This window comes from Lampris incognitus, chromosome 3 (genome assembly GCF_029633865.1).
Source record: "Lampris incognitus isolate fLamInc1 chromosome 3, fLamInc1.hap2, whole genome shotgun sequence".
Taxonomy (NCBI): domain Eukaryota; kingdom Metazoa; phylum Chordata; class Actinopteri; order Lampriformes; family Lampridae; genus Lampris; species Lampris incognitus.
This window is the reverse complement of record NC_079213.1, coordinates 98,914,845-98,941,631: the sequence shown is the minus strand read 5'-3', so window position 1 is coordinate 98,941,631 and position 26,787 is coordinate 98,914,845. Positions and strand designations below refer to the sequence as shown.

Genomic DNA, 26,787 nt, shown 5'->3' with positions numbered 1-26,787 from the left:
ACCTCAAGACCGAGGAACATTCGCTATGGCACAACTTATAGGATTATATATACTGTCGGGGATTCGTTCGCTATCCCCTCATCCGAGTCCGTTAATGTGAAGAAAAGACAGTCGAGACGTTTCTGGAGATCATTCCGCAGTTTATTATTTTGACAGATATCTGGAGACACAAACAGCCAATCCTCCCTATGTGTCTGTCTTTCTTTGTGTGTGAGATTCTTTATATGCTAAACCTCCCTTGTTCATGCGTCACAGACGGCCTTGAGTTTTCTTACCGACTTGTTTTACTTCTCTACACTATCCCTTCTGTATGCATAACCTCACCTCTCTGTTAGCTATCCCCCGTTTGGGTAGGGAGGGTTCATATTGTTTTGACGTGTCGTGCCTGCCTCAAGGGTCTCTCTGGTCCAGACTTCTTACCTCCTCTCGCTGGCCTTGGCTACACAAGCATTACTATCTACATATAGCAAGTAATATAATTCACATAATGACATTTAGTTAACCCACCATCGTTTTGATATATATGGTTTATGGTTCCAATAATATTTGAAGTATTACAATACACATACATACATATAGTATATGTATGTATGCATGTATGTATGTATATATATATGTGTGTGAGTATATATATATATATGTGTGTGTGTGTGTGTATATATATGTGTGTGTGTGTATGTGTGTATATATATGTATGTATATCTCCATCCATCCATCCATTAGCTGAACCGCTTATCCTGCTCTCAGGGTCGCGAGGATGCTGGAGCCTATTCCAGCAGTCATTGGGTGGCAGGCGGGGAGACACCCTGGACAGGCCGCCAGGCCATCACAGGGCTGAGACACACACACACACACACACACACACACACACACACACACACACAAACATTCATACCTAGGGACAATTTAGTATGGCCAATTCACCTGACCTACATGTCTTTGGACTGTGGGAGGAAACCCACGCAGACACAGGGAGAACATGCAAACTCCACACAGAGGATGACCCGGGATGACCCACCAAGGTTGGACTACCCGGGGCTCGAACCCAGGACCTTCTTGCTGTGAGGCGACCGTGCTAACCACTGTGCCACCATGCCGCCTATATATATATATATATATATATATATATATATATATATATATAGAGTTGCTGTCCATCCATTATTCAGACCGTTAATCCTGCTCTCAGGGTTTGGGGCCTATCCCAGCAGTCATTGGGCAGCAGGCGGGGAGACACCGTGGACTGGCCGCCAGATCATCACAGGGCCGGCCGGCCGAGACACACACACACACACACACACACACACACACACACACACACCTAGGGACAATTTGGTATGATTCACCTGACCTACATGTCTTTCGACTGTGGGAGGAAACCCACGCAGACACGGGGAGAGCATGCAAACTCCACACAGAGGATGATCCGGGATGACCCCAAAGGTTGGACTACCCGGGGCTCGAACCCAGGACCTTCTTGCTGTGAGGCGACCGCGCTAACCACTGCGCCACCGTGCTGCCCAATAGTTGCTGTGCTACCTTTAAAACGTTCCTTTTCAAAGAACAAGCTGTTTAATAATGAAAAGCCAGCGGTAGCAGGAAATCAGTTATGCCTTTCTTATACTGCAGTAAATGGAAGTAAAATGAAACAGATGCGAGTAGTTCTCAAATTTCCTTCAGATGTTTTGTTCTTGCTCCTTTCCCCTTGACCACCAATGTGACACACAATACATCATTCAGCATAAATCATTCACTTAGTTAGGCCCAACCCACACACTTTCCACACAACGACAGAGACACCAAAATATTGATATACGGCTTGTTTTGAGTTTTGTTTTGTTTTTTTAATCCAAGCGTACATGGTTTTGGGTATGTTCGAGAAAGGCACGTCTTATCTAGGGAGTCACACAGAAATGTTGGTTCCACCCTGATTGTCTGTGAAGCACGGATAAAGCAGTCTCAGTCCTAGGGGTGATTAACACACATTGTGATAGGTTAGGCACTGCAAGACTGCCGGGCGAGACCAAATCGACGTACTCTACGGTTTTTCCTTCAGCATCTTTTTTACACTATCTTCCAGTTCCAGTAATGCATTGTACAGGGCCTCTGACATGTCCTCATCAATATCCATCTGCAAATAGTTCAGAAAAGAACAGAAAGACGGGCAGGAGAGCATGAGAGTTGGTTGCACTGATATCTGAAAGGGATTTCATGTAGACAAAGAACAAACGCTATGATACCAGTTTGGAGAGATAACCACGTATTATTCAAGGAATTTCTAGTTGTCTTGACATATGTCCACCAATATTGTAAACATCATTAGAAAAATAACGATAATTAGTTTCATGAGACAATTTAAACTGGCAATATATCCGATAATTAACCAGTGGTGCTTCTGAGTTTTGACGGACAGAATTCCTGAATATATTGGTTCTTACCTTCCGCGGCTCTGTGTAGTTATTGCCCAGCCCAGATGTTAAGCTGTGGTATTTGGCTCGAGAGTCCAGTGACTCTGGGTTTTGCTTATATAGCCAGAACTACATGGGAAAGTGGAATTCATGAGTGACTTTGGAATTTACTCTGTAAGTCCGATTTTGAGATGCTCAGTGATTCTTTGGGAGCTGTCAAGGTGGTTATACCTACCAAGGCCTCAGCTCCGTTATAAGGTGTCAGGGTAAAAGTATTAGTACAAATTCTGATCTGTGAAATGGTGAAAAAAGATAATTTCAGCTAAAAACAAATGTTGTAGACCTGTTTCACCCAATATAGGATGTAAGTTATTTTAGTGTGCGTGATGAATTGGTCCAGGTAAATTGCTGAGTTCGCATAGGTATACAGTGAGATTTCAAACTATGACAAAGACGTGTCTTTATGCATGCTCAATAATCCAGGTAAGGAAATCACAGGAAGTTGAATCAGTTCATCTGGACACAGCGTTTATTGAGAGAAACATTTCATCACTCATCTAAGTGACCTCTTCAGTCTCAACTGAGTGCAGGTATTCCCAACCTTGGGCGTCCGGGTGGCGTGGCTGTCTATTCTGTTGCCTACCAACACAGGGATCGGCGGTTCAAATCCCCGTGTTACCTCTGGCCAGGCATCCCTACAGACACAATTGGCCGTGTCTGCGGGTGGGAAGCCGGATGTGTGTATGTGTCGTAGTCGCTGCACTAGCGCCTCCTCTGGTCGGTTGGGGAATCTGTTCGGGGTGGGGCGACTGGGAGGAATAGCGTGATCCTCCCATGTGCTACGCCCCCCCCCTCAGTTCAGGGATGGCCGTTCTCTCTTCACAAAGATGGCCTCTTTGATCCCCCGTTCAAACCAGCATTCCTCCCTATCAAGCATGTGCACATCCTCATCCTTGAAAGAGTGGCCACCGGCCTGTAGATGGTGTAGACTGCAGTGTCCTGGCCTGATGTGCTAGCTCTTCTGTGTTGTGCCATCCTCTTGGCCAGCATCTGTTTGGTTTCCCCGATGTAAAAGTCATGGCCGGGGGGGGCTAAGAGTACATCTGTCGCCATCTTACAATGCTGTGATTGCAACCATTCCCCAATCTTCTGTGAATAGCATACATGGCCATTGTAACTCTAGTTAAAGGTCAAGCAAATTTACATATGAAACTGATCGTTGGTTTCACTCGTTATGCCACTGTATTGTTTATAAGGGTGGGGATACCTGCAGTCAGTTGAGGCTGAAGAGGTCACTTATATGAGTGATGAAATGCATCTGTCAATAAATGTTGTGTCCAGATGAACGGATTCAACTTTCTGTGAATGACACAGACAAAATGGACTGAAACGGCACACTGACTTACTGATAAAAACCTCGCTTGGATAAAACATTTTTGGAGGTGAACTCACAAGCCAAAAGATGGGCATAAACAAGGTCCAGATGAAGCCTGGCAAGGAGGGCAGGATACCATATGTCAGGTTGGTCATCACGAAACCCGGACAGATCACTGATGAGTACATGCCCTTGAAAACACAACCATAATGCAATGGCCTTCAGATCACAGTCAGCAACTTACTGTGTGGTAAAAATATGTCCATGTTGTAGGTAGCACTTTTTAAAAAAAAAGACACAAAGTGCTTTACAAGACAAAATAGAAAAATATGGGATACAAACAATGATAAAAAAAACAATTTAAAACCAGTTTAAAAGTTAAACAACACTGGGAAGGAAATATAAAAGCAAGAGGAGCTGCATATTTGGAAAAAAATAAAATAAGTACAATATAACAATGTAAAATAATTAAAAAATCAATAATCAATAAATTCGAAAATAATATAATAAAATAATAATAATAATAATATAAAATAATTTAATAAATTTGGGCCTGCTGCCCAATGACTGCTGGGATAGGCTCCAGCATCCCACAACCCTGAGTAAGGATAAACGGTTTGGATAATGAATGAATGAATAATCAATAATACAAACAAGATAAACAAATGATGAATTCAGACAACAAATCCTGAATAAGCACACTTATAAAAGTATGTTTCCAAGAGGGATTTAAAAGGGGATAAGGATCTCTCCAGTCTGATCTCCTCGGGGAGGTTGTTCCAGAGTGTAAGGGTCCAAACAGAAGAAGCCCGGTCACCCTTGGTCCTAAGCCTGGATTGTGGAACAGCTAGCAGAGCCTTGGTTGAGGACCTCAGGTTGCGACTGGGCACTTATGGTGTTAGAGGATCTGAAAAGTACTTGGGTGCGAATCCAGAGAAGGCTCTAAAAATGAATAATGCTATCTTAAATTCAATTCTAAAATTTACTGGGAGCCAATGAAGTGAAGCTAAAATAAGAGTAATGTGCTCTTTTTTTTTTGGGTTGGTTTTTTTTTTGGTGAGGAGTCTGGCTGCTGCATTTTAGACAAGCTGTAATTTATGTAGACTCTATTGACTCAGATGTGTGTAGAGGGAGTTACAGTAGTCCAAACAAGAGGAAATAAAAGCATGTACGAGAATCTAAATTTCTACTGACTAAAATTGAACTGATCTTGGAGAGTCTCCTGAGCTGCAGAAAACACGACCGGATAACTGAGTTAACATGCTTGTTCAAGCTGAGGTGGTTATCAAAGATGACACCAACATTTTTGCAGTACTGGAATATACACTCACCGGCCACTTTATTAGGCACACCTGTCCAACTGCTCATTAACGCAAATTTCTAATCAGCCAATCACATGGCAGCAACTCAATGCATTTAGGCATGTAGACATGGTCAAGACGATCTGCTGCAGTTCAAACCGAGCATCAGAATGGGGAAGAAAGCTGATTTAAGTGACTTTGAACGTGGCATGGTTGTTGGTGCCAGACGGGCTGGTCTGAGTATTTCAGAAACTGCTGATCTACTGGGATTTTCACGCACAACCATCTCTAGGGTTTACAGAGAATGGTCCGAAAAAGAGAAAATATCCAGTGAGCGGCAGTTCTGTGGGCGAAAATGCCTTGTTGATGCCAGAGGTCAGAGGAGAATGGCCAGACTGGTTCGAGCTGACAGAAAGGCAACAGTAACTCAAATAACCACTCATTACAACCGAGGTATGCAGAAGAGCATCTCTGAACGCACAACACGTCGAACCTTGAGGCAGATGGGCTACAGCAGCAGAAGACCACACCGGGTGCCACTCCTGTCAGCTAAGAACAGGAAACTGAGGCTACAATTCGCACAGGCTCACCAAAATTGGACAATAGAAGATTGGCAAAACGTTGCCTGGTCTGATGAGTCTCGATTTCTGCTGCGACATTCGGATGGTAGGGTCAGAATTTGGCGTCAACAACATGAAAGCATGGATCCATCCTGCCTTGTATCAACGGTTCAGGCTGGTGGTGGTGGTGGTGTAATGGTGTGGGGGATATTTTCTTGGCACACTTTGGGCCCCTTAGTACCAATTGAGCATCGTGTCAACGCCACAGCCTACCTGAGTATTGTTGCTGACCATGTCCATCCCTTTATGACCACAGTGTTCCCATCTTCTGATGGCTACTTCCAGCAGGATAATGCGCCATGTCATAAAGCTCGAATCATCTCAGACTGGTTTCTTGAACATGACAATGAGTTCACTGTACTCAAATGGCCTCCACAGTCACCAGATCTCAATCCAATAGAGCACCTTTGGGATGTGGTGGACCGGGAGATTCGCATCATGGATGTGCAGCCGACAAATCTGCAGCAACTGCGTGATGCTATCATGTCAATATGGACCAAACTCTCTGAGGAATGTTTCCAGTACCTTGTTGAATCTATGCCACGAAGGATTAAGGCAGTTCTGAAGGCAAAAGGGGGTCCAACCTGGTACTAGCAAGGTGTACCTAATAAAGTGGCCAGTGAGTGTATTTTGAGACAGAGAGCTTAGATGTTTTGAAGTATTAAGATAAACTGTGTCAGCGCCAGTGATAAGTACCGCAGCCTTATCAGTATTTAGCTAAGGGAAGTTCTGGGCCATCCAGCGTTTGAGGTCATGCATGCAGTCATGGATTGTATTAATTTGATTAAAACCTCTATTACTACTACTACTACTTTTGGCTGCTCCCGTTAGGGTTTGCCACAGCAGATCATCTGTTTCCATTTCTTCCTGTCCTCTGCATCTTCCTTTGTCATGCCGGCCACCTGCATGTCCTCCCTCAGCACATTCATAAACGTCCTCTTTGGCTTTATGCAACATCAATAATCCAGGTACGAAAATCAAAGAAAGCTAAATCAGTTCATCTGGACACAGTGTTTATTGTTTATAAGGGTGGGGATACCTGCAGTCCGTTTAGACTGAAGAAGTCACTTAGATGAGTGATGAAACATTTCTGTCAATAAACGTTGTGTCCAGATGAACTGATTCAACCTTCTTTGACTCCTCTTTGGCCTTCCTCTTTTCCTCTTGCCTGGCAGCTCCATCTTCAGCATCCTTCTCCCAATATGGAGAAGAATGCTGTCAGGTAAAAGTGATCAAGGATAGAGACAGATATGTGCTGACAAGTAAGGAGAGTGTATTGAGAAGGTGGAAGGAGTACTTTGAGGGGCTAATGAATGAAGAAAATGAGAGAGAGATAAGGTTGGATGGTGTGGGGATAGTGAATCAGGAAGTGTTGTGGATTAGCAAGGAAGAAGTGAAGTCAGCTATGAAGAGGATGAAGAGTAGAAAGGCAACTGGTCCTGATGACATACCTGTGGAGGCATGGAGGTGTTAAGGAGAGACGGCAGTGGAGTTTTTAACTAGATTGTTTAACACAATATTGGAAAGTGAGAGGATGCCCGAGGAGTGGAGAAGAAGCATACTGGTACCGATTTTCAAGAACAAGGGCGATGTGCAGAACTGTAGCAACTACAGAGGTATAAAGTTGATCAGCCACAGCATGAAGACATGGGAAAGAGTAGTGGAAGCAATGTTAAGAGGAGAGGTGACGATTAGCAAGCAGCAATATGGTTTCATGCCACAAAAGACCACAACAAATACGATGTTTGCTTTGAGAATGTTGATGTAGAGAAGGTCAGAAGGAGTTGCATTGTGTCTTTGTGGATTTAGAGAAAGCATATGACACGGTGCCAAGAGAGGAGGTGTGGTATTTATGAGGAAGTTGGGAGTGGCAGAGAAGTATGTAGGAGTGGTGCAGGATATGTATGAGGGCAGTGTGACAGTGGTGAGGTGTGCGGTTGGAATGACAGATGGATTCAAGGTGGAGGTGGGCACTGAGCCCTTTCTTGTTTGCAGTGGTGATGGACAGGTTGACAGATGTGATCAGGCAGGAGTCTCCATGGACTACGATGTTTGCGGATGACATTGTGATGTGTAGCGAGAGTAGGGTGCAGGTTGAGGAGAGCCTGGAAAGGTGGAGGTATGCACTGGAGAGAAGAGGAATGAAAGTCAGTTGGAGCAACACAGAATACCTATGCGTGAACTAGAGGGAGGACAGCAGAATGGTGAGGATGCAAGGAGTAGAGGTGACGAAGGCATATGAGTTGAAATACTTGGCATCAACTGTTCAAAGTAACAGGCAGTGTGGAAGAGAGGTGAAGAAGAGAGTGCAGGCAGGGTGGAGTGGGGGGAGAAGAGTGTCAGGAGTGATTTGCGACAGAAAGGTACCAGCAAGAGCTAAAGGGAAGGTTTACAAGATGGTTGTGAGACCAGCTATGTTGTATGGTTTGGAGATGGTGGCACTGACGAAAAGACAGGAGGCAGAGCTGGAGGTGGCAGAGTTGAAGATGATAAGATTTTCATTGGGAGTGACGAAGGACAGGATTAGGAATGAGTATATTAGAGGGACAGCTCAGGTTGGACGGTTTGGAGACAAAGCAAGAGAGGCAAGATTGAGATGGTTTGGACATATGTGGAGGAGAGATGCTGGGTATATTGGGAGAAGGATGCTGAATATGGAGCTGCCAGGAAAGAGGAAAAGAAGAAGGTCAAAGACGAGGTTTATGAATGTGGTGAGGGGGAACATGTAGGTGGCTGGCGTGACAGAGGAAGATGCTGTGGACAAGAAGTAATGGAAATGGTTGATTTGCTGTGGCGCCCCCTAATGGCAGCAGCCAAAAGTAGTAGTAGTAGTAGTAGTAGTAGTAGTAGTAGTAGTAGTAGTAGTAGTAGTAGTACAATAGAGAGGAGTTCAGAGAATTGAACAAGAAAGCCAGATACAGATTTAGGGAGTCTGTAGATTAAAATGTAGAGTTCCCTCCAGTAGGGAAACACAATGCAATGACTCAAAAGATGAAATGAGTGAGCAACTGAAGTTTTCATTATAAACAACTGAAAGTCCCCCCCACCCCTGACCACACACACCCTTTACCAGATAACCTGGGACGGTTGAAAAAGGAGAAATTGGGGGGTGAGGGGGGCCGGAGTCCTATCAGGGGGGCAGAGTCACCAACATTAAGCCAGAAGTCACCAACATTAAGTCAGAAACCTGGCTTAATGTTGGCGCGATATCAAGTATGTGTTGAATTGTGTATTTAAAATTAGCCCTGTAGTGAGATGTGTTAAGAACCTGACCTGTTTGTTGAAGTGTGTGTTGAGTGCAAGGCTGAGCAAGTCAGAGGCATATTTGGAGGAGCTGTAAGGTTGGGTGCCTTTCCGATGCTGCATGTCCTCAAGGTCGAATGCTGACCGGTGAGCATTGCTAGATGAGGTCCAGATCACCTGGGAGGTTTGGCCAGCCTGACACAGGACTGGCATCAGCTCCCTGACCTGGTACACATGGGACAACAAAGGGTAACATAAGGATAACATCAAAACAGGCAGCTATGTTAATTCAACTCTTTTCATGGATGTGAAAATGTGGATTTCTAAAATATTCTCTTAAGCAAGCAACAAGTCGGCATCTAAATGTTCTAAATTGTGGTACTAGAAGAAAAGGTATTTAAATATTTATGAGTGGGATTTTTGTTCCAGTCCTCTACCCGTGGAATCCAAGAATTGACGCAAATATGCTTTTTCACTCTAAGACAGCTTGAAGACTAATTCTGCTTAACTTCCCCTCCTTTTGTCAGAAAGTGGAATCTGTATCACATCACTCAGACACTTTGTAGGACAGGCCGTCCCTCAGAACTAAGTGTCCGAGCAAGACGTGGGCTGGTGAGGAAAGCCACGGATGATCCTGCAATTTGGTTTACAGCCACACAACCCTGATAACGCCCAATCCCGTCCGATCTCGGAAGCTAAGCAGGGTCGGGTCTGGTTAATACTTGGATGGGAGACCGCCTGATTGGGATTGGGGTTGGGAACGAACGCTAGGTGCTGTAAGCTTTTGTGTGGCACGGTGGCCCAGTGGTTAGCGTTGTCGCTTCACATCACAGCAAAAAAGTCCTGGGTTTGAACCTCAGGGTTGTCCAACCTTGGAGCTCATCCAAGGTCGTCCTCTGTGTGAAGTTTGCATGTTCTCCCTGTGTCTGCGGTGGGTTTTCTCCGGGTGCTCCGGTTTCCCCCACCATCAGAAAGACATGCATGTTAGGGTTAATTCCTGTCTGTGCTCCTGACCAAGGCATGGCAAGACAAACTGGAGTTGGTCCCCGGGTGCTGCACAGCAGCTGCCCACTGTGCCTAGCTACACATCTAGGATGGGTTAAATGCAGAGTATGGATTTCCCCACAGGGATTAATAAAGTATATCAAGCCCCCCCCCAAAAAAAAATCCACACTGCGAATATAGGAAAAATCTAAACAGATACAACCTTTGGGTAATAAAACATGTCAGTGCATGTGGCTATAGTCATTATTCATCTGTAAACGCTAGAGGTAAACAGGATGCAAGATGGGGCTGATGTAAGCTGTCAGCAATGCCCTTAAGCCTAACAGAGGACAAAGCATGGTCACAGACATCAAGGCTTTAATTTTTAATGAGCACTGTTGCTAAGTGATGGATGTATCCAGTATCCCCCAACAAGAGCAATCAGCGAAATGTAATAACACTGCCTAAAGTCTTTATCGAACACTTACAGAATGCAGGTGGATTTTATGTGGACATCTTACCTAACAGTTCATCGCTGATTATTTCTAACTGTAAGCATTCCTGATATAATCATGACCTTACATCAAGTCATGTAATAGATAAACATTTGAGGGCACACAAATGTCAAAATCACTCACAAGAAGGAAGTGACCGAAGAGATTGGTAGCGAAGACCTCTTGCAGTCCATCTGCTGTCGAGTTGTCCTTCTGTGTCAGGATCCCATCCCCAGTGGCAAACATGGTGATGACTTTACTGTAGTAAATTATTTGTTTATTAATTTATTATGGAAACCTAAACTGAAGTCTAAAAAGGTAGCATGGTCCAGATGGAAAAAAGGGTAGAAATTAAGCTTTAAGAGATATGGATATCTAGATTTTTCTAGATTACCAGATAGATGTTTATCTAGAATACTAGATACATGTCCAGATTATTAGACAGATTTATATCTAGATTTTTCTTGATTAATGTTCAAAGATGTTTCGAGGCTTTGCTTGAAGTCAGAACTTTACCTGGAAAAGAGGCCTTTGAAAAAAGCTTTCACATCAAACTCTGGATTCGGCATGATGCCCGCATTGAGGTAGAGGTAGCCCAGCCGGTTATACCTGTAGGTAACAACAGCTGGGGATACTTTATTCAACGTATATGCACCCGAATGCACTTATGTTTGGCAGCGCCAGCTGAATCTTTGAGATAATGCAAGTCTTGCATTAACAATAAATAAGATGTTCTGTATATCTGATTATACATTTGTTTGAATGTGTGTGTTTGACTTCAGCACTGTGAATCATATGTTGTTGTCCACAACAGTCATGTGTCTCTCCCACCTGAGTTTGACCTCATGGGCAGCATTGAGGACTGAGGTAATGTTGCTTGTGTCCAGCTGTAGTAAGGCCACCTGGGCTTTGGGGTGAGAGGTCAGGAGCGCGGCTCGAGCAGCTTGAGCCCTACCCAGGTTCCTACAGGCTAGACAGAGCTGTAGACCAGGTTCTTCTGCGAGGAGGCGTTTGCAAAGTGCCAGACCTATACCACTGTAGGGACAGGCACCACAGTCTTTTATACCATACTATACTAAACTATACCAAACTATGCTATACTATACCATATTATACTATACCAAACTATGCTATACTATACTGACCATCTTACCCCATAATACCACTCTCTAAACCTACATACTTTAGCATCTCTCTCTCTCTCTCTCTCTCTCTCACACACACACACACACACACACACACACACGTCTGCATAAACACTTGCAGACAGGACTGTATAATAAAAGGAATCGCTGCCACCTTCTGGTAAATCGCTGTCGACATTTTGATCAGTATCCTACCCTCATTACTGAACTGAGATGTACAGCGTGAGCTGTGCACTGCTTTCATCAGCGATCCGAGGAAGTATTCGCTGTCATTAATTCTGGAGGAACCACGGAGAGAGACGTTTCATGTTTTAACTTTCCATTGAAAAGAAAAATACAATACCTATTCGCCCCCGTCACCAAAACCACACTACTCATCTTTCCTGGCTGAAGGTAAAACTGAACTATGTACAAAGAGCAAACTAACTAACTTCACAGGAACCTTGCGGTTTACTCCGTCCCACCGACTGACTTCTTTGGTCCTGACGTCACATTCTTCGCCCCGCCTCCGTGTCCTGATTGGATACCACACCAGCACGTAGCCAATCATTTTGCAGATACGGTCGGCTCATTTGCGGCCGTCACACGGTATAAAACATTCATTCGGGGTTTAAAACAAGGGGCCAGACAATCAGAATTAAAGGACTTTTTTTAAAATTTTATTTTCATTTGGTTCATCACAACTTACAGTTGCGTACAGCTCAGCTTTTGTTTACACTTCCAGAACAATCTCATTGAAAACAAACATTTGATTACAACAATCTAATGAAAATAAACAAATGATCAAAATGTTGGGGCGCAATAACGTTTTTACAACTATACATCTGTCACCAAATCATGTGGAACTGGTTGTGAAGCATCCATACAAGAGCTTAATGCTATAAACCGGTTCATTTGTCTGTATGAAACCGTTGCATGCCTCATTTCTGTTGACAGTTTAAAATACAAAAATTTATTTCCTGTCCAATTGCCATATTTAAGTTATATGTACAGATATTTTGCACAGAGTAAAAAGAAAAACAAGGGAGCATAAGGAAAATTCAGATAGGAATGCTTTCCACAGATTGCGAAACAGGAAATGGCAGTGACCTCCACGTCACAAAACACAGTTCATCAGGCTGCCAGGAGCAGTTGGCTTTCAAGGATAAGGTGAAAGGGGAAAAGATCATTGATAAGATGGGAAGGTCCAACATATCCAGCTGAACTTATGTTGAAAATGTTGGAAGAACAACATCTGCTTTAGGCAACAGACACAACATGCACATAATTATGTCAGTTTTAGGAAAATGGTTACAAAGACAAAAAGAATCCAGCATACAAATACTCAGACAAAAAAAAACAAAACAAAACAAAAAAACCCAAAACAACACAAACAGTCTGTCAGTAAGTACAACCTGCAGGAGAAGCATTGCTTGCCTTGGAGCAATGTCATAACCTTTAAGTACTACGCAAGCAGTCTTTGACAGTCTTCTCCACTATCCCAATCAAACACATGAATTAGGTTGCAGATATCCATTTCGTTGACCTTCCAAATATGAAAGATCCTTTCTCTCTCTCGAGACAGAGACAAATTATAGTCAGTTTTATCCATGATTCAACATCCAGAACATTCTCTGTAGCATCTTTCCTATTGCACATACAGTGAACACATGCAGCCGATCCATCGTTGCATACAACTACAACCAGCTTGGATTCTTGAGAAGCACCTCTGATTTAAGTATGAAAGAGTGTGCTTGTGCTGCTGCTATGACTTTCTGTCTGATGGTAGGCACTGGGCAGTGCAAGTCTGCAGTGAAAGGAAAAGACACCTCTAAAGCCGTTTGTTTGGTGTGTAAAGACACAAAATATGATCAGGCAATATAACCTACTGCATCGAATGAAATTTGATACTCCAGACTTTGGAAGAAGTGCATCTTGACATAAACATATATATATATATATATATATATATACCAACAAAATATTACCCAAACAAACAAATATTGACATATAAATATTAATACAAAATACTGATATTTGAGATTTAGAAATATCTACTGAAAATGAACAGTCATATACACCAATGGTCAAATGTCACTGTCAAAAAAAAATTGTTAGGAAGCTGAGATAGAAACTACAATGAGTGACTTGACAACCAAAATTAATTTGCCTATTCGAAAATTACTTCGATATTACCTAAGAGACTGAGATGAAAAACATGAAAAAAAAAACTTAAAATAAATGTAACAGTGATGGTTTGCTGCGATCTTCATTTCCTCTACTGTACATTCAAGCAGTCTTCCAAAAGAAAACACAAGAAAGCTCTTCAATCCATCAACATTGCATTCCATGGTCATCAATACTTGAAACACAGAAATGGGGAGCTTTTAATTCATTTTAAGAATGAAATAAAAATTACTTTTAAAAAGTGCCAAACGTCAATTGCTACATTTTTACTTCAGATTTTTCAAAATAGAACGCAACCAATGGTATTATTCTTGATCGTCAATGTAAATGTGTGTGCGTGTGTGTGCCTCTATGTGTACACATGCACATGAGAGAGGATGTGTGTGTGTGTGTGTGTGGGTTTGTGGGTGGGGTTCTTCTACTTCTTTATGCAGAATAGAGCAGGTGTATCTGTTTGGCATACCTGTATGTCTAAAGAACATCTTAACCATTGTGACTATGCTAGCCAAACTCATAAGGGCACACACCAAGTGTCTCTGGTTGTCCACCTTGGTTGTGTGTAGGTCCATAAAACAGTGTTTCCCAAGTGGTAGCTTGAATCCCACAGGTGGGGTCCCAGCCTGTCTCTAGAGATAAAGATAGCTTAAACCTGGATTGTATTTAAAAGCAGGGTAATCTAAACTGTTTCATGCACCGTTTATTTTAAAAGGTGAGAGGACTGGGAATCACTGTCCTAAACGTTGCCCTGGCTTAAGGCTGGCTCTCCAGTAGGGCTCGATGTATTTCCTGGAAGGAGGGCCGCTCCTTGGTGTTCCTCCTCCAGCAGCTCAGCATAATCCTGTAGAGTGAGTCTGGACACAGCACAGGCTGAGGCAGGTAGATCTGCACAGCAAGGAAAGAAGGATGGTCGGTTAGGCACGGTGTGTTTGCATAATAAAAGGATAACTGCTTGCTCCTCTCTGGAAAACGTCCTAGTTGAAGGTCCTCCATCTAGCCCCATGTCAGTCTGACCCCCATATGTATCTGTAAGCAGGTGTGTGAAATGCATACCTGTCTTTTTTGGTCCCTGAAGAACTCTCCTGTATTCTCTATCACCTGCTCATCAGTGAGCTGAGAATAGGGCTGCTCCTTGCAGAAGGTCAGTGTCTCCCACAGGGTCACCCCAAAGGCCCACACATCACTAGCTGTGGTGAACTTACCCTGGAGAGGGAAAACAAGGAGTAAGCAGTGATGTTTACCATTGACTACACAACTTCGAAACATGCTTATGAGCACTCCGGCAATACACAATTAGGGGTCTAATATAAATATTACGGGGGGGGGGTACCAACATAACTTGGCAAGAAAGCATGAAAATGATAGAATGGGAAACTTTAGGTGTTGTGCTCTTGCTATCGCATGTATCATAAAACAAGTTATTCCATATATGTCCAGCAGAGGTCCTCACCAGCAGGATGCTCTCCCATGACATCCAACGTATCGGCAATACAGCCCTGCCCTGGATGCGGTAGTAGTCACCACTATATAGGTTTCTGCTCATGCCAAAGTCAGCTATCTTAATGGTGTAGTTCTTGCCCACCAGGCAGTTTCGTGTGGCCAGATCTCGATGGACAAAATTTAGGGAGGAGAGGTACTTCATCCCTGATGCTATTTGAGTGGCCATGTAACACAGGTTACTATAGCTGGAGAGAGGAGAGAAAGTGTGATTGGTTGGGAGAAAGACACGAGGCTGCATGTGCACATTCACTCACTCACTTGAATAAACACAGTCTTGGTCTCCTACCTGACAGTAGGTGCATTGCTGAGCAGAGCAAGCTGTCCCTCAGGCTCGTGGCGGGACAGAAACTGGTTGAGGTCTCCATTCTCCATGTACTCTGTTATCATGCAGAGAGGGTCGCTATAGATGCACACAGCCAGCAGACGGATGATGTTAGGGTCCTTTAGACGAGACATGATCTTTATCTCCTTCAAGAAGTCATTCCTGCCAACACAAAAAAAGAACAGTTTTTGATTTGATTTTTGATTTTGATATACTCTATTGATCCCCGTAGGGAAACTTAACTCATCCTAGCTGTGTAGCTAGGAGCAGTGGGCAGCCGCTGTGCTGCACCCGGGGACCAACTCCAGTTCGTCTTGCCATGCCTCAGTCAACGGCACAGACAGGAGTATCAACCCTAACATGTGTCTTTTTGATGGTGGGGGAAACCGGAGCCCCCAGAGAAAACCCACCGCAGACACGGGGTAGACCATGCAAACTCCACACAGAGCACAACCTGGGATGACCCCCAAGGTTGGACAACCCCAAGGTTCGAACCCAGGAACTTCTTGCTGTGAGTTGACAGTGCTAACCACTGCGCCACTGTGCCGCCCAAACATGGTAGACACCTGACTTTACATGGAAAGGAGTTAGAACAATTTGAACATGTTTGCATTTCAAGAAACAGGTACAGGTCAAAGCTAATGCTATTGGTGTGGATCAGTCTGACACTTGAGTCAGTACCTTGCGTTCTTGTTGGCATCAGCACGCAGCATCTTGACAGCCACTAAAACTGGCTGGTCCTCACTGACATCAAATGAGAACTCCTCATTCATGAAGTCCTGCATGCCCTCGGCCTCACACAGATGCACCTGAGAGGTGGGCAGAGGAAAATTTAGCATTCATTTTAACATCTGGTTTAAACTCATTAAAGGAGACTCTATGGGGTCTGTTATTATTACATTCATTTCGGTGTCATATCAATAATTGAATGACTTCAATACAGATGTTTTTTGACAATACAAATTATAAGAAAATAACACATAAAATAAGATGTGTTAATAGAATATCTACTGATAAAATTAAATTGCAGGTAAACTCTCTGAAGACTAGCGCGGGGTACAGACCTCTCCAAACTGGCCCTCTCCCAGCTTCTCTTTGAAGGTGAGTAGTTTTCTCGGGAACTCTTCCACAGCGACATCCTTCCCTGACAGCAGGTCCATGGTTACTGCAGGGATGGCATACGTGTTGCTTCCTGTCACCCCCTGCAAGTTAGCAATATCCGCCTCCGCGTAGTGAGGGGCACCATCTTGGACTACAGTAGCCGTAGTGGATTTTGAAGCAGCTGTGCTAGTGGAAGCTGCAAATTAACAAGGGAGATGATAATTGGGAATCTTGCATTGATAATGTTGCAAGGGTGCTTGTGTGTGCGCGTGTGTGTGTGTGTGTGTGTGTGTGTGTGTGTGTGCGTGCGTGCGCGTGTGTGTGTCTGTGCAAGTGTGCGTGAATGTGCCCACCCACCAAGCTCCTCGGCGGTCTGGGCAAACTCAGGCAGCTTGCATATGAGCCGTGAAGGCTCCTGGTAGTCTGGGCCCAGTGGGAAGATGCGCTCGTAGGTGGAGCTGGACTCCAGCTCACTGGTTGCAGACGACTGGTTGTTATGGTTGTAGGCGAACGTCTCGCTCTGTATTGACAGACTAGCAGTTAGTTCATCATCCAGCATCCGACGAGAGGCCTAGAATAAAGGATGTGGGGGTGAAGGAACACAACTGACCACCTGCCAAAGAACAATTCAGGAATCTCAAAAGAAAAAAGGACTTGACATCAACATCATTCTACACTTCTCTAGAAAGAGGTTACTGTAAGGCGAAAAGAAGAGATAAAGATTGTATGAAACAGAGATAACCTCACCTTCTCCAGCATCTTCTGCCACACCTGCCGCCACAGGATAATGACAATGATGGCCACAAGGATGAAAATAATGGCAACCAGACAGCCGATCAGAATTCGGGTGTTGCTGTCGTCTACTTTGTGGGTGGGGTCATCCCCTGGGGAGGGGATAGGGAAAGACACCTTTTGGTTGGATGAACCGTATATACACTAAAACATCTTTGAGTTTACACTGCGTCTGTAGTGTATCTGCACTGTGTGCGTGTGTGTGTGTGTGTGTGAGTGTGTGTGTGTGTGTGCGTGCATGCATGCATGTAAGGAGTCACTGACCTGGTTGTGTGCTAGTTGGTGGTCCAGTTTTAGGTGGTGCCAGTGTTGTGTTGTACATGGCAGTATCTGAGAGAGTACAGGAAATAGTTATTCATCTTGTGCTGATCAGGAAATAATATTTGACTTTGAATTACACAATCAAATTCCTGTCATTCATTTTTGAGTTGTGTCGGACATAGAATGTTAATTCTATTTGTCCCTACAAATCTCAAGTTACATTAACATAGACAATGATTTTTAATACATCAATTCATTGATTATTGAAGCAGCTGATCCCAACTGGAGTTGCGGGATGCTGGAGCTTATCCCGGCAGTCATTGGGCAGCAGGCAGGGAGACACCCTGGACAGGCCGCCAGGCTATCACAGGGCTGACACACACACACACACACACACACACACACACACACACACACACACACACACACACATTCGCACCTAGGGACAATTTAGTATGGCCGATTCACCTGACCTACACGTCTTTGGACTGTGGGAGGAAATCGAAGCGCCCAGAGGAAACCCATGCAGACACGGGATGCAAACTTTACACAGAGGACGACCTGGGATGACCCCCAAGGTTGGACAACCCCAGGGTTCGAACCCAGGTCCTTCTTATTGTGAGGTGACCATGCTGACCACTCCGTCACCGTGCCGCGCTTTTCATTACCAATCAAAACAAAACTTTAAGAGTTTCAATGTACAGTACATATAAATTCGGGAATGCTTATCACATACTGCTAAAGATTTTACTTGAGGGCGATAAAGCATCTTTGAGTCAAGTGAAAGATATAAAAACAAGCCGTTGGTGGTTGGAGCCATTCTTCACTTACACATCCTAAGCACGATTCCCTTGTTTACCTGACTGGAAGGTGATCTCGCTGAACATCATCCAGGCATCGGCGAAATAGAATTGGCATTTGATGGCACTGGCCATGTGGTTGGCCAAGTTGACTGTGACAAACCGGGCGCTTGGGTTCTTCTCATCCACCACAGGACTAAAAGAGAGGGGTGAGGTCTCCCAGTCGGTCTCGGAACGGAAGTAACACACAACCTGGTGGAAGGCCTTGACATGCCGTGAGAACATGTTGTTAGAGTGGACCTGGAGACAGACAAAGACCCAAGCAGAGTGTTATAGTACTGCCAGGTCCAGACAGAGGAAGACTGGGAGGGATTATGTTACTTTTACAGAGTAAAAAAAACAAAAACAGGACCATCACCTTCATGGTGGTGAAGTTGCGTATGCGGTCAAACTCAAACATGATTTCGACATATCCATCGGGGAAACTCTCGTTTGTCCATCCCACGTAGTCATATCCTGGCCACACGTTGTAGACATGACTGTGTGTAAAGTCATCCAGACCACACACCCCATCGGTCAACTGGCCCAGGCCCTCGGTCATACTGCGGAAAAGTTACAAAAAGGAAGGTTTAGATAAAGGTAGCGATAAAAAAAACTGGGTGCATATAATAACATCAATAGTTAATCTTGATGACATTGGCTTGTTGTTATTGCCCTTAATAAGTCAAAGGGAGTTTATTGCGCGCATTCACCACTAGGTGGTAGCATATCCCAATCCAGCCCTTATTTCTGCTTTTGGCTTTGATGTGAGAATGTGGGCCATTTTCTTTTGCTCTGCACTGTTTCTTAGAGAGAGAGGGAGAGAGACAGAGGGCTGTGTCATGGAGGACATTATTCACCGTGCTACGGTTCGAATGCTGTCATAGAAAACGTAGAAAAGACACAATGATTTGTTCTTTCCAGTTTTAGCGCTATGTTGACTCAGTCACTCCCGGGCATTATTACTAAAGAGTTAACCGCCGTGACCCACACATCACTGTCTGTCTCGCTCTTTCACCATGGTGACCAGGCAACAACAAGGCCACAGTGGAAACCTGGCTCCGACATTTGGGGGAAAATGGAGGAAGAGAGCAATGGTGTAGGAAAACAGTGGCGGGTGAAAAAAAAAAAACGAGACTGACTATGAGGGAGAAATGAGATGATGAATTGGGAGTTATGAAACACACAAATAAATACACACACACACACACACACACTCACACACCTGTGAATGACAGCTCCATCGTAGACAGAGTCATTGAGGTAGACAGGGAGACCAGGCCAGTTCATCTGTTCCCCTGCTGGAGCATTGTAGGACACAAGACCGTCTGAGGGTGCAGAGAGAGAGAGAGAGAGAGAGAGAGAGAGAGAAGTGAGTGAAAGTTTTGTCATCACCAACCATTATTGCATTCAGTTAATCAAAAATGGTTTGTTTTGCCACAATTAAAAACCTGATTCATATATTTTTCCATTGTGCTATTAAATTATCATTATTTTAATGTACTGAAATGCAAAGTCCTTCAACACACTGTCTTTTAAAGCTACATCAAAAATAGCTTCTTCTTCTGAGTTGGATTGAATAGTGTGACTGTGCGTGTACGTGTGTGTGCGCGCACGCATGTTTTGGGGCATGCGAGGGTTATAGAAATTAACGCTGCACATCTGTCCACGTAATGCAACAGTAATACAGGTGTTTAGTTTGAGGATGTCAGGAAAATGGCCACCTGTCCCATGTGTCTTATCAAACACCAGTCCCATACTCAGTCATAAGGGACACTCAGTTGCTTCTCTCTATCTTTATGAGCTCAAAGATTAGAGGTTAGTGTCTGAGTTGTAATCACAGTTCGTCTACCACTTCCTTGCTCACCAACCCTCAGCCCTTTAGAGGATCTCCCCTATTCTTCTTTTTTTTGTATTTCCCCCCCTTCCTCCCCCCCAATCGTACCCGGACAATTACTCCACTCTTCCATCACTGCTCCACCCCCTCTGCTGATCCGAGGGGGGCTGCAAACTATCACATGCCTCCTCTGATACATGTGGAGTCGCCAGCCGCTTCTTTTCACCTGACAGTGAGGAGTTTCACCAGGGGGATGTAGCACGTGGAAGGATCACGCTATTCCCCCCATTTTTCCCTCCCCCTGAAGAGGGGCCCTGACTGACCAGAGCAGGCGCTACTGCAGCGGACCCGGACACATACACACCTCCGGCTTCCCACCCGCAGACACGGCCAATTGTGTCTGTATAGACGCCCGACCAAGCCAGAAGTAACATGGGGATTCGAACCGGGATCCCCATGTTGGTAGGCAATGGAATAGACTGCTACGCTACCCAGACACCCGTCGAGGCTCTCCCCTCTTCTACCCCCTCCAACTCCACTTCCCCAGGCCCTTACCCAGCCATTCACAGCCATAGAGCTCCACCCTCATGCAGACGTTCATGGAATGGTCTGTAACGGGCATGAACCGGACAAACCGGGCGATGATCGGCGGCTCCAGGTCCTTCAGGACTATGTCATAGGCATTCCTGTTCCCCTCGATTACCTACAGGCACAACATAAATGTCTTGATTCTGAGAACAGGAACAAGCTGGATAACAACCTGAAATCCGCGTCATACATGATCAATAATCATTGACCTTAAAAACCACAGCCTCCGTTTATCATGTGTATAGATAAAGCAAAACTGGTGAAACAGATATGCCATCATAAATGTACTGTTTTAGCACAGTAGTACTCAGCAGAATAAATCCCGTCATAAACATATGATAAGGGGAGGGAGACCATGAGTTTGAATAAACAGTGCATCTTTATAAGTGCTGTTAAAAATAGAGGGGATGGATACTGTGGGGGGGTTCCAGATATTAAAGATGAACTGTAGAGTTTTTCATTACTAGTACAACTAATGAGCAAAGTGAGTAATGAAAACACTAATATTGTGATTTTCGAGCACATGCACGAGGACGGATGTGTATGCCACAAGCACTGAAGTGTAAAAAGGGAGATGCTAACTGGCTAACTTGATGCTAACTTGATGCTAACTGGCTAACCAAGGCTAATGGTTAGCATTGTATGACCCTATATCAAGTCACTTTATAGTCTTACAGTTGTTGGTTAACAAAAACATAGATGTTAAAGACAACACCTGTGTGGTGTTACACTTTATGTTGAGACACAAAATGAGTGATCACAGACAAAACAGAAGTCAACAGAAAGTTGACTTTTTAACATTGCGGGCAACGGGGAGAACCATTCTTTACCCGTGGAGTATGTCAGCCATACCTGCAATTTAGGCTATCAATCAAATGAAGGGGTGGAAGCTGTGCTGAAATCCGGATGTAACCATTGGACTTAAGCCTTCTAAATATTAAAAATTAAGATTTACCGAACAGCTTTGAGGGTAATAAAGATTGTCAACATACTCAGTGGGGTCTAACAACATACTCTTCATCCAAATCTGCTTTCTTTCACCTCAAAAACATCTCCAGACTCCAGCCGTTACTGTCAGACTCCGTAGCAGAGACCCTCATCCATGCCTTCATCAAATCCCATCTGAATTATTGCAATGGAGTCCTGTCTGGGTACCTAGCAAAGCCCTAGACAGGCTTCAGTATGTGCAGAATTCAGCTGTCAGGGTGCTCACCCGCACCAAGCCCTGGCAATACATCACTCCCACCCTTGTCCACCTTCACTGGCTCCCAGTCAAATCCTGCATTTCCTATAAAATCCTCCTCCTCACCTATAAATCCCTCCATGCCCTTACCCCCCAGTACCTATCAGACCTCCTCAACCCCTATATTCCGTTCTGGAATCTGCGGTCCACAGAAATGGGCTTGCTTTCCATCCCCCACACCAGCCTGCGGACTTTTGGGGATAGAGCCTTAAGTGTGGCATTCCCGACCCTTTGGAATTCTATTCCAGCAGAGATCCACAACGCTGCCTCTTTGCACCATTTTAAAAGAATACTGAAAACATACCTTTTTACTAAGGTCTATGGTCTGTAGTCTTTTAGTCTTTGTTTTAATCTTTTTTTTATCTAGTGTAAAGCATCCTTGGGTTCCTTGTAAGGCACTATACAAAACTTAAGTTTTTGTTGTTGTTGATCTTCACAAGTAAAATTATGAAAAACGCTACAGTTCAGCTTTAACACCTTGAGGAAGAAATTTGTATTTGCACCCTCCTCCCTTCGATGGAGATAAAAGTACAGTCAGCTGGGGAACAGCTTGAAGGGATTTGATCTAATGCTCAAGGGCACCTCGGCAGAGCAATTTGAATGCAAGCGTGATTGAACATTGAATTGATTTACAGGTTAACAGAGGTACTAACTTGTTTGCCCTGTCTGTTTCTCCACGAGATCCAGCGGCTGCCATCACGGCTGTACTTGATCTTGTACATCTGGGCAAACTCGTTGCCGATGCCCCCCGCGTGGCGGCCCTGGGTGCCCACCAGGGTGATGAAGTGGAGTGAGCGCAGGTCAATTTGGAGGAACTCTTTCAGACTGTCTGGCTCCACTGTTATCTCTGGACACCACGCACCGTCTCCCTCTTCAAAATCCAACCTGGGAGGTGGGAGGTAGGAGGTGGGGGGGAGGGGGTGTGGGATTAAATTATGATGAGTGTATGCACATGTTAGAGCTGCGGCGGGAAAAAGGAAAAAGGCAAGCGAGAGAAAAAAATTAGAACAGGATAAGGAGGGAAAGGTGAGAGGAAAGTAGAAGTGAGTGTCGGGGATGGATTTCAGTTCACACAGCCTGTTGTAAAAACACCTTCTCAAAGTTCAGTGTCGTAAATTCATTCTAAACTGTTAATTTTGGATTTGGGGTTGGCAGGGGCGAGGGGGGAATACGGTAACTGAAAACACAGCCATGTTGAATAGAGAAACAGTATTACATCACTATCCCGTTACTTACTGAAGGCCACCCACGATCTACTGCATACATACACGCACACGCAAAACGTGCACATGGCAGCCCCCTTAATCATGTGGTTGTGAGTAGAACTGATACCCCAGTTTGTGGTTTACTGCAAATAAACAGGCACAGGTACCATACAGAATAAACCACCCACAGACATACTCATTATCAGGGTAAACACGCAATGAAGTGTGTGTGTGCGTGTGTGCGTGAGTGGGTGAGTGAGTGAGTGAGTGAGTGAGTGAGTGAGTGAGTGAGTGAGTGAGTGAGTGAGTGAGAGAGAGAGAGAGAGAGAGAGAGAGAGAGAGAGAGAGAGAGAGAGAGAGAGACCCACCTGCCATATCTGGCAGCGGTGGACTCGGACCATTGGCTGGAAGCAGAGATGTCCTCATCTTGTATCTGTCCACCCGACATGCCCAGAGGATACCGACATACACCTGAGGCAAAACAAAAAAGGTCACTTTAAAAGTTTGATGAAACTGAAATGGATATCAGTGGAAAACACCTGGGATGAATATTTCTCGTCCTGGTTCCTGAATAGTATTGAATCTTGAAATCTTATTTCTCCTCAATCGAACAAAACAAAAAAGTAAAAACGAGCTGCGATCGTTCAGTTTGCAACCCTGTTGCTGTCTACAGGTAAAAAAAATGACCCATACCAGTGTTTAACAGCTGAGAAAAGACTCTAAATGATCTTTTTTCAACATGAAATTTGATGACTTTTCCTAGAAAAAGTGAAACACTTTTTGTTCATATTTCCATGAAAGCTGTACACCACTAGGGTGCTAAGATTGTCTTATGCCCCTTTTCCACTACATGGTACCGACTCGACTGGCTTCTGTGTCGTTTTCCATTACCGTAACAGTACCCCCTCAGTGTAGCTGGATTTTCGGCTCTCCATTTTTTTTTTCAATTTCAAAATGTACTTTTAAAATAACTCCGCTTCGACCGCTTTGGTATTTAAAAAAGGTTGACGTTAGATCCAACGGGGTGTACACACGGAAGTAGACGTGATTGGTTGTGGCGTCGGCCAATAGACAGCGCGGAACCTTGAAGCGCACTGACTGGCAGACTGACAGACAGCAATAGTTGGGGCGAATTAAGTTAACGTTAGTTAGCTAGCGATAGCAAGAGTGGCAGGGTTAGGGTTAGGGTTACAGTACGATCTGGCAACGTTAAGGTCAGTTGTAAGCTAGCCAGCTAAATGTTTCAGTGCACATCGTTTGTTTCAAGTCAGTGCGCTTCGAGGTTCCGCGCTGTCTATTGGCCGACGCAACAGCCAATCACGGCTACTTCCGTGCCTACACCCCGTTGGATCTAGCGTCAACCTGTGAGTGGTTGTGTAGGTAGGGGCCCCAGCGCACTGTTTTGCCCGGGGGCCTATAATGCTGTTAAGATGGCTCTGTTTCCGGTAATGGGAAACGAAAAAAGGGCGAGTCGAGTTGAGCCGGTACCATGTAGTGGAAAAGGGGCATTAGGGTCAAAGACAAAAACTACTTTCTGCACATTTCTGCTACTTTCTTGGGCTATAGCACTAGTGCAAGCGCTATCTCTTGCTAAAAATAATTTTTACACCTACGCAGTACCTTAAGCAATAATAACAATAATGATAACAATAATAATAATAATAAACCTCTACTTCAGTAAAGAAAACAAGTATGACAGGTGTGTTGTAATAAAACCGAGTGGTGTCCACTGATGAAATGCAGTCTTTCTGCACTGTGAAGAGGGAAAACCCAGATAGTCACAAAGTTTGTGATGAATGACAGGTTGTTTCTTCGTGCAAAATAGATTTGGGGGTTTAAAATTAAATCAAGTTGCTTTAATTTCGAGGTTTAATGGAGGCGGGTCATAAATTACCCTTTAAGACAAGGGCAGTATACAGAATGTGTGGACGACACAAACGTCGGACTTGGTCTTCCTACAGTAAAGGTGTCATCCGTTTGATACCTCTCGAGCGAGCTGTCTTATTCAGCCTTATTCCGAGAAAATATATGACCAAAGTGGATTTGCATGGAAACGAGTGAAATGATTTCGCCACACTCGAAGTATTTTCCACTTGTTATAAGGGGAAAATGTTTTAAGAATGAGCACGAGATCACATGACCTGTTAAAGCTGACAAAATGTACAATGTGGATCATCAGTCAGTTCCTCAAACCTGACGCTTTTTTTCCTCTATTAAAGTTTGTATAATGTTCGTCAGAAAAGTATTCATCCCACTGATTTGTCTCAGACAAGCTAGTGTTGGTTTGCACACAGAATTTGAAACCATATTCAGGTATTCATCAAACATAAGACATTTATTAAGCAGAGCTACTTCAGTCCCCGATGTCTGTCGGGTGCTGAAAATGTAAAATTGGATGGATAGTGCTGCTGGATGTGGGGTGGAGACGGAGTGGGATGGGGGGGGGACTTTCATGCACACACACACACACACACGCATGCAAACACACACGCACGCACGCACACGTGCACGCACACACAGAGCTTCACTCTCCAAGTACACTAGTGTGGTTGCTTTATTGAAATAAGGAGCTGGGTCCGTTATGTGGCCCTGCCAGTCCAAACACTGCCGCTATCCAACAGATGTACAGCAGTTAGTACCGAGAGCGAGAGAGAGAGAGAGCGAGAGAGAGAGAGCGAGAGAGAGAGAGTGTGTGTGTGTGTGGAAAGACCCATTGGTTTGCAAATATCATGCCTCTATTGTGTGGTCAATATGCCCTCTCTTTCCTGCATGCCCATCCACCCCCTCATCCCCTCTCTCTCTCTCTCTCTCTCTCTCTCTCTCTCTCTCTCTCTCTCTCTCTCTCTCTCTCTCTCTCTCTCTCTCTCTCTCTCTCGTTTTGTCTCCGTCTCTGTCTGTCTGTCTCTCTTTTTGTCTCCGTCTCTCTGTCTGTCTGTCTGTCTGTCTGTCTGTCTGCCTCTCTTTGTCTCCGTCTCTCTCTGTCTGTCTGTCTATCTGTCTTTCTCTCTCTTTCTGTTTCCGTCTCTCTGTCTGTCTCTTTTTGTCTGCGTCTCTGTCTGTCTGTCTGTCTGTCTGTCTGTCTGTCTGTCTGTCTCAATTTCTCTGTCTGTCAGTCTGTCTGTCTGTGTCTGCCTCTCGTTTTGTCTCCGTCTCTGTCTGTCTGTCTCTCTTTTTGTCTCCGTCTGTCTGTCTGTCTGTCTGTCTGTCTGTCTGTCTGTCTGTCTGTCTGTCTGTCTGTCTGTCTCTCTTTGTCTCCGTCTCTCTCTGTCTGTCTGTCTATCTGTCTTTCTCTCTCTCTCTCTTTCTGTTTCCGTCTCTCTGTCTGCCTCTTTTTGTCTGCGTCTCTGTCTGTCTGTCTGTCTGTCT

The 26,787-nt window shown here is 44.5% G+C and overlaps 2 protein-coding genes across 6 annotated transcripts in view; both read right to left on the bottom strand.

Moving 5' to 3' along the window:
- Positions 1 to 1,827: 1,827 nt before the first annotated feature.
- On the bottom strand, positions 1,828 to 12,027 carry hsd17b7 (hydroxysteroid (17-beta) dehydrogenase 7). 3 transcript variants are annotated; one of them, XM_056278053.1, is made up of 9 exons: positions 11,914 to 12,027; positions 11,257 to 11,460; positions 10,942 to 11,034; positions 10,570 to 10,684; positions 8,978 to 9,172; positions 3,861 to 3,974; positions 2,644 to 2,700; positions 2,439 to 2,537; positions 1,828 to 2,131 (listed from the first exon to the last, which is right to left on the bottom strand). In XM_056278053.1, exons 1-9 carry the CDS (start codon positions 11,946 to 11,948, stop codon positions 2,039 to 2,041), a joined length of 1,005 nt encoding a protein of 334 aa, XP_056134028.1. In that variant the 5' UTR covers positions 11,949 to 12,027; the 3' UTR covers positions 1,828 to 2,038. The 3 variants fall into 3 exon arrangements, with proteins under 3 accessions (XP_056134028.1, XP_056134029.1, XP_056134030.1); XM_056278054.1 differs by lacking the exon at positions 2,644 to 2,700; XM_056278055.1 differs by lacking the exons at positions 1,828 to 2,131; positions 2,439 to 2,537; positions 2,644 to 2,700 and adding an exon at positions 3,676 to 3,767.
- A 187-nt stretch (positions 12,028 to 12,214) lies between these two features.
- ddr2a (discoidin domain receptor tyrosine kinase 2a) overlaps positions 12,215 to 26,787 on the bottom strand; it is a 27,216-nt gene continuing 12,643 nt past the window's right edge. The window contains exons 2-16 of one of the 3 annotated variants that reach the window (XM_056278052.1): positions 23,790 to 23,892; positions 22,870 to 23,177; positions 20,941 to 21,088; positions 19,774 to 19,876; positions 18,928 to 19,111; positions 18,569 to 18,809; positions 17,713 to 17,778; positions 17,404 to 17,540; positions 17,014 to 17,227; positions 16,620 to 16,852; positions 16,237 to 16,364; positions 15,520 to 15,717; positions 15,184 to 15,418; positions 14,787 to 14,936; positions 12,215 to 14,618 (exon numbers count right to left, since the gene is read on the bottom strand). In XM_056278052.1, the coding sequence (XP_056134027.1) occupies positions 14,487 to 14,618; positions 14,787 to 14,936; positions 15,184 to 15,418; positions 15,520 to 15,717; positions 16,237 to 16,364; positions 16,620 to 16,852; positions 17,014 to 17,227; positions 17,404 to 17,540; positions 17,713 to 17,778; positions 18,569 to 18,809; positions 18,928 to 19,111; positions 19,774 to 19,876; positions 20,941 to 21,088; positions 22,870 to 23,177; positions 23,790 to 23,847 (2,535 nt within the window). In that variant the 5' untranslated portion in view covers positions 23,848 to 23,892 and the 3' untranslated portion in view covers positions 12,215 to 14,486. The remainder of the gene's footprint in view (positions 14,619 to 14,786; positions 14,937 to 15,183; positions 15,419 to 15,519; positions 15,718 to 16,236; positions 16,365 to 16,619; positions 16,853 to 17,013; positions 17,228 to 17,403; positions 17,541 to 17,712; positions 17,779 to 18,568; positions 18,810 to 18,927; positions 19,112 to 19,773; positions 19,877 to 20,940; positions 21,089 to 22,869; positions 23,178 to 23,789; positions 23,893 to 26,787) is intronic. The other 2 variants (XM_056278050.1, XM_056278051.1) reach the window with 2 other exon arrangements.

Bases quoted from the DNA above. Each gene is read 5' to 3' on its own strand.
- hsd17b7 (XM_056278053.1), bottom strand. From the start codon at position 11,948: ATGAGTAGTGTGGTTTTGGTGACGGGGGCGAATAG. The intron at 10,685-10,941 runs GTAAAGTTCTGA...AATTTACTACAG, and splicing joins TTCAAAGGCCTCTTTTCCAG to TAAAGTCATCACCATGTTTG. The intron at 3,975-8,977 runs GTCAGGTTCTTA...TGTGTTTTCAAG, and splicing joins ACACACACTTCAACAAACAG to GGCATGTACTCATCAGTGAT.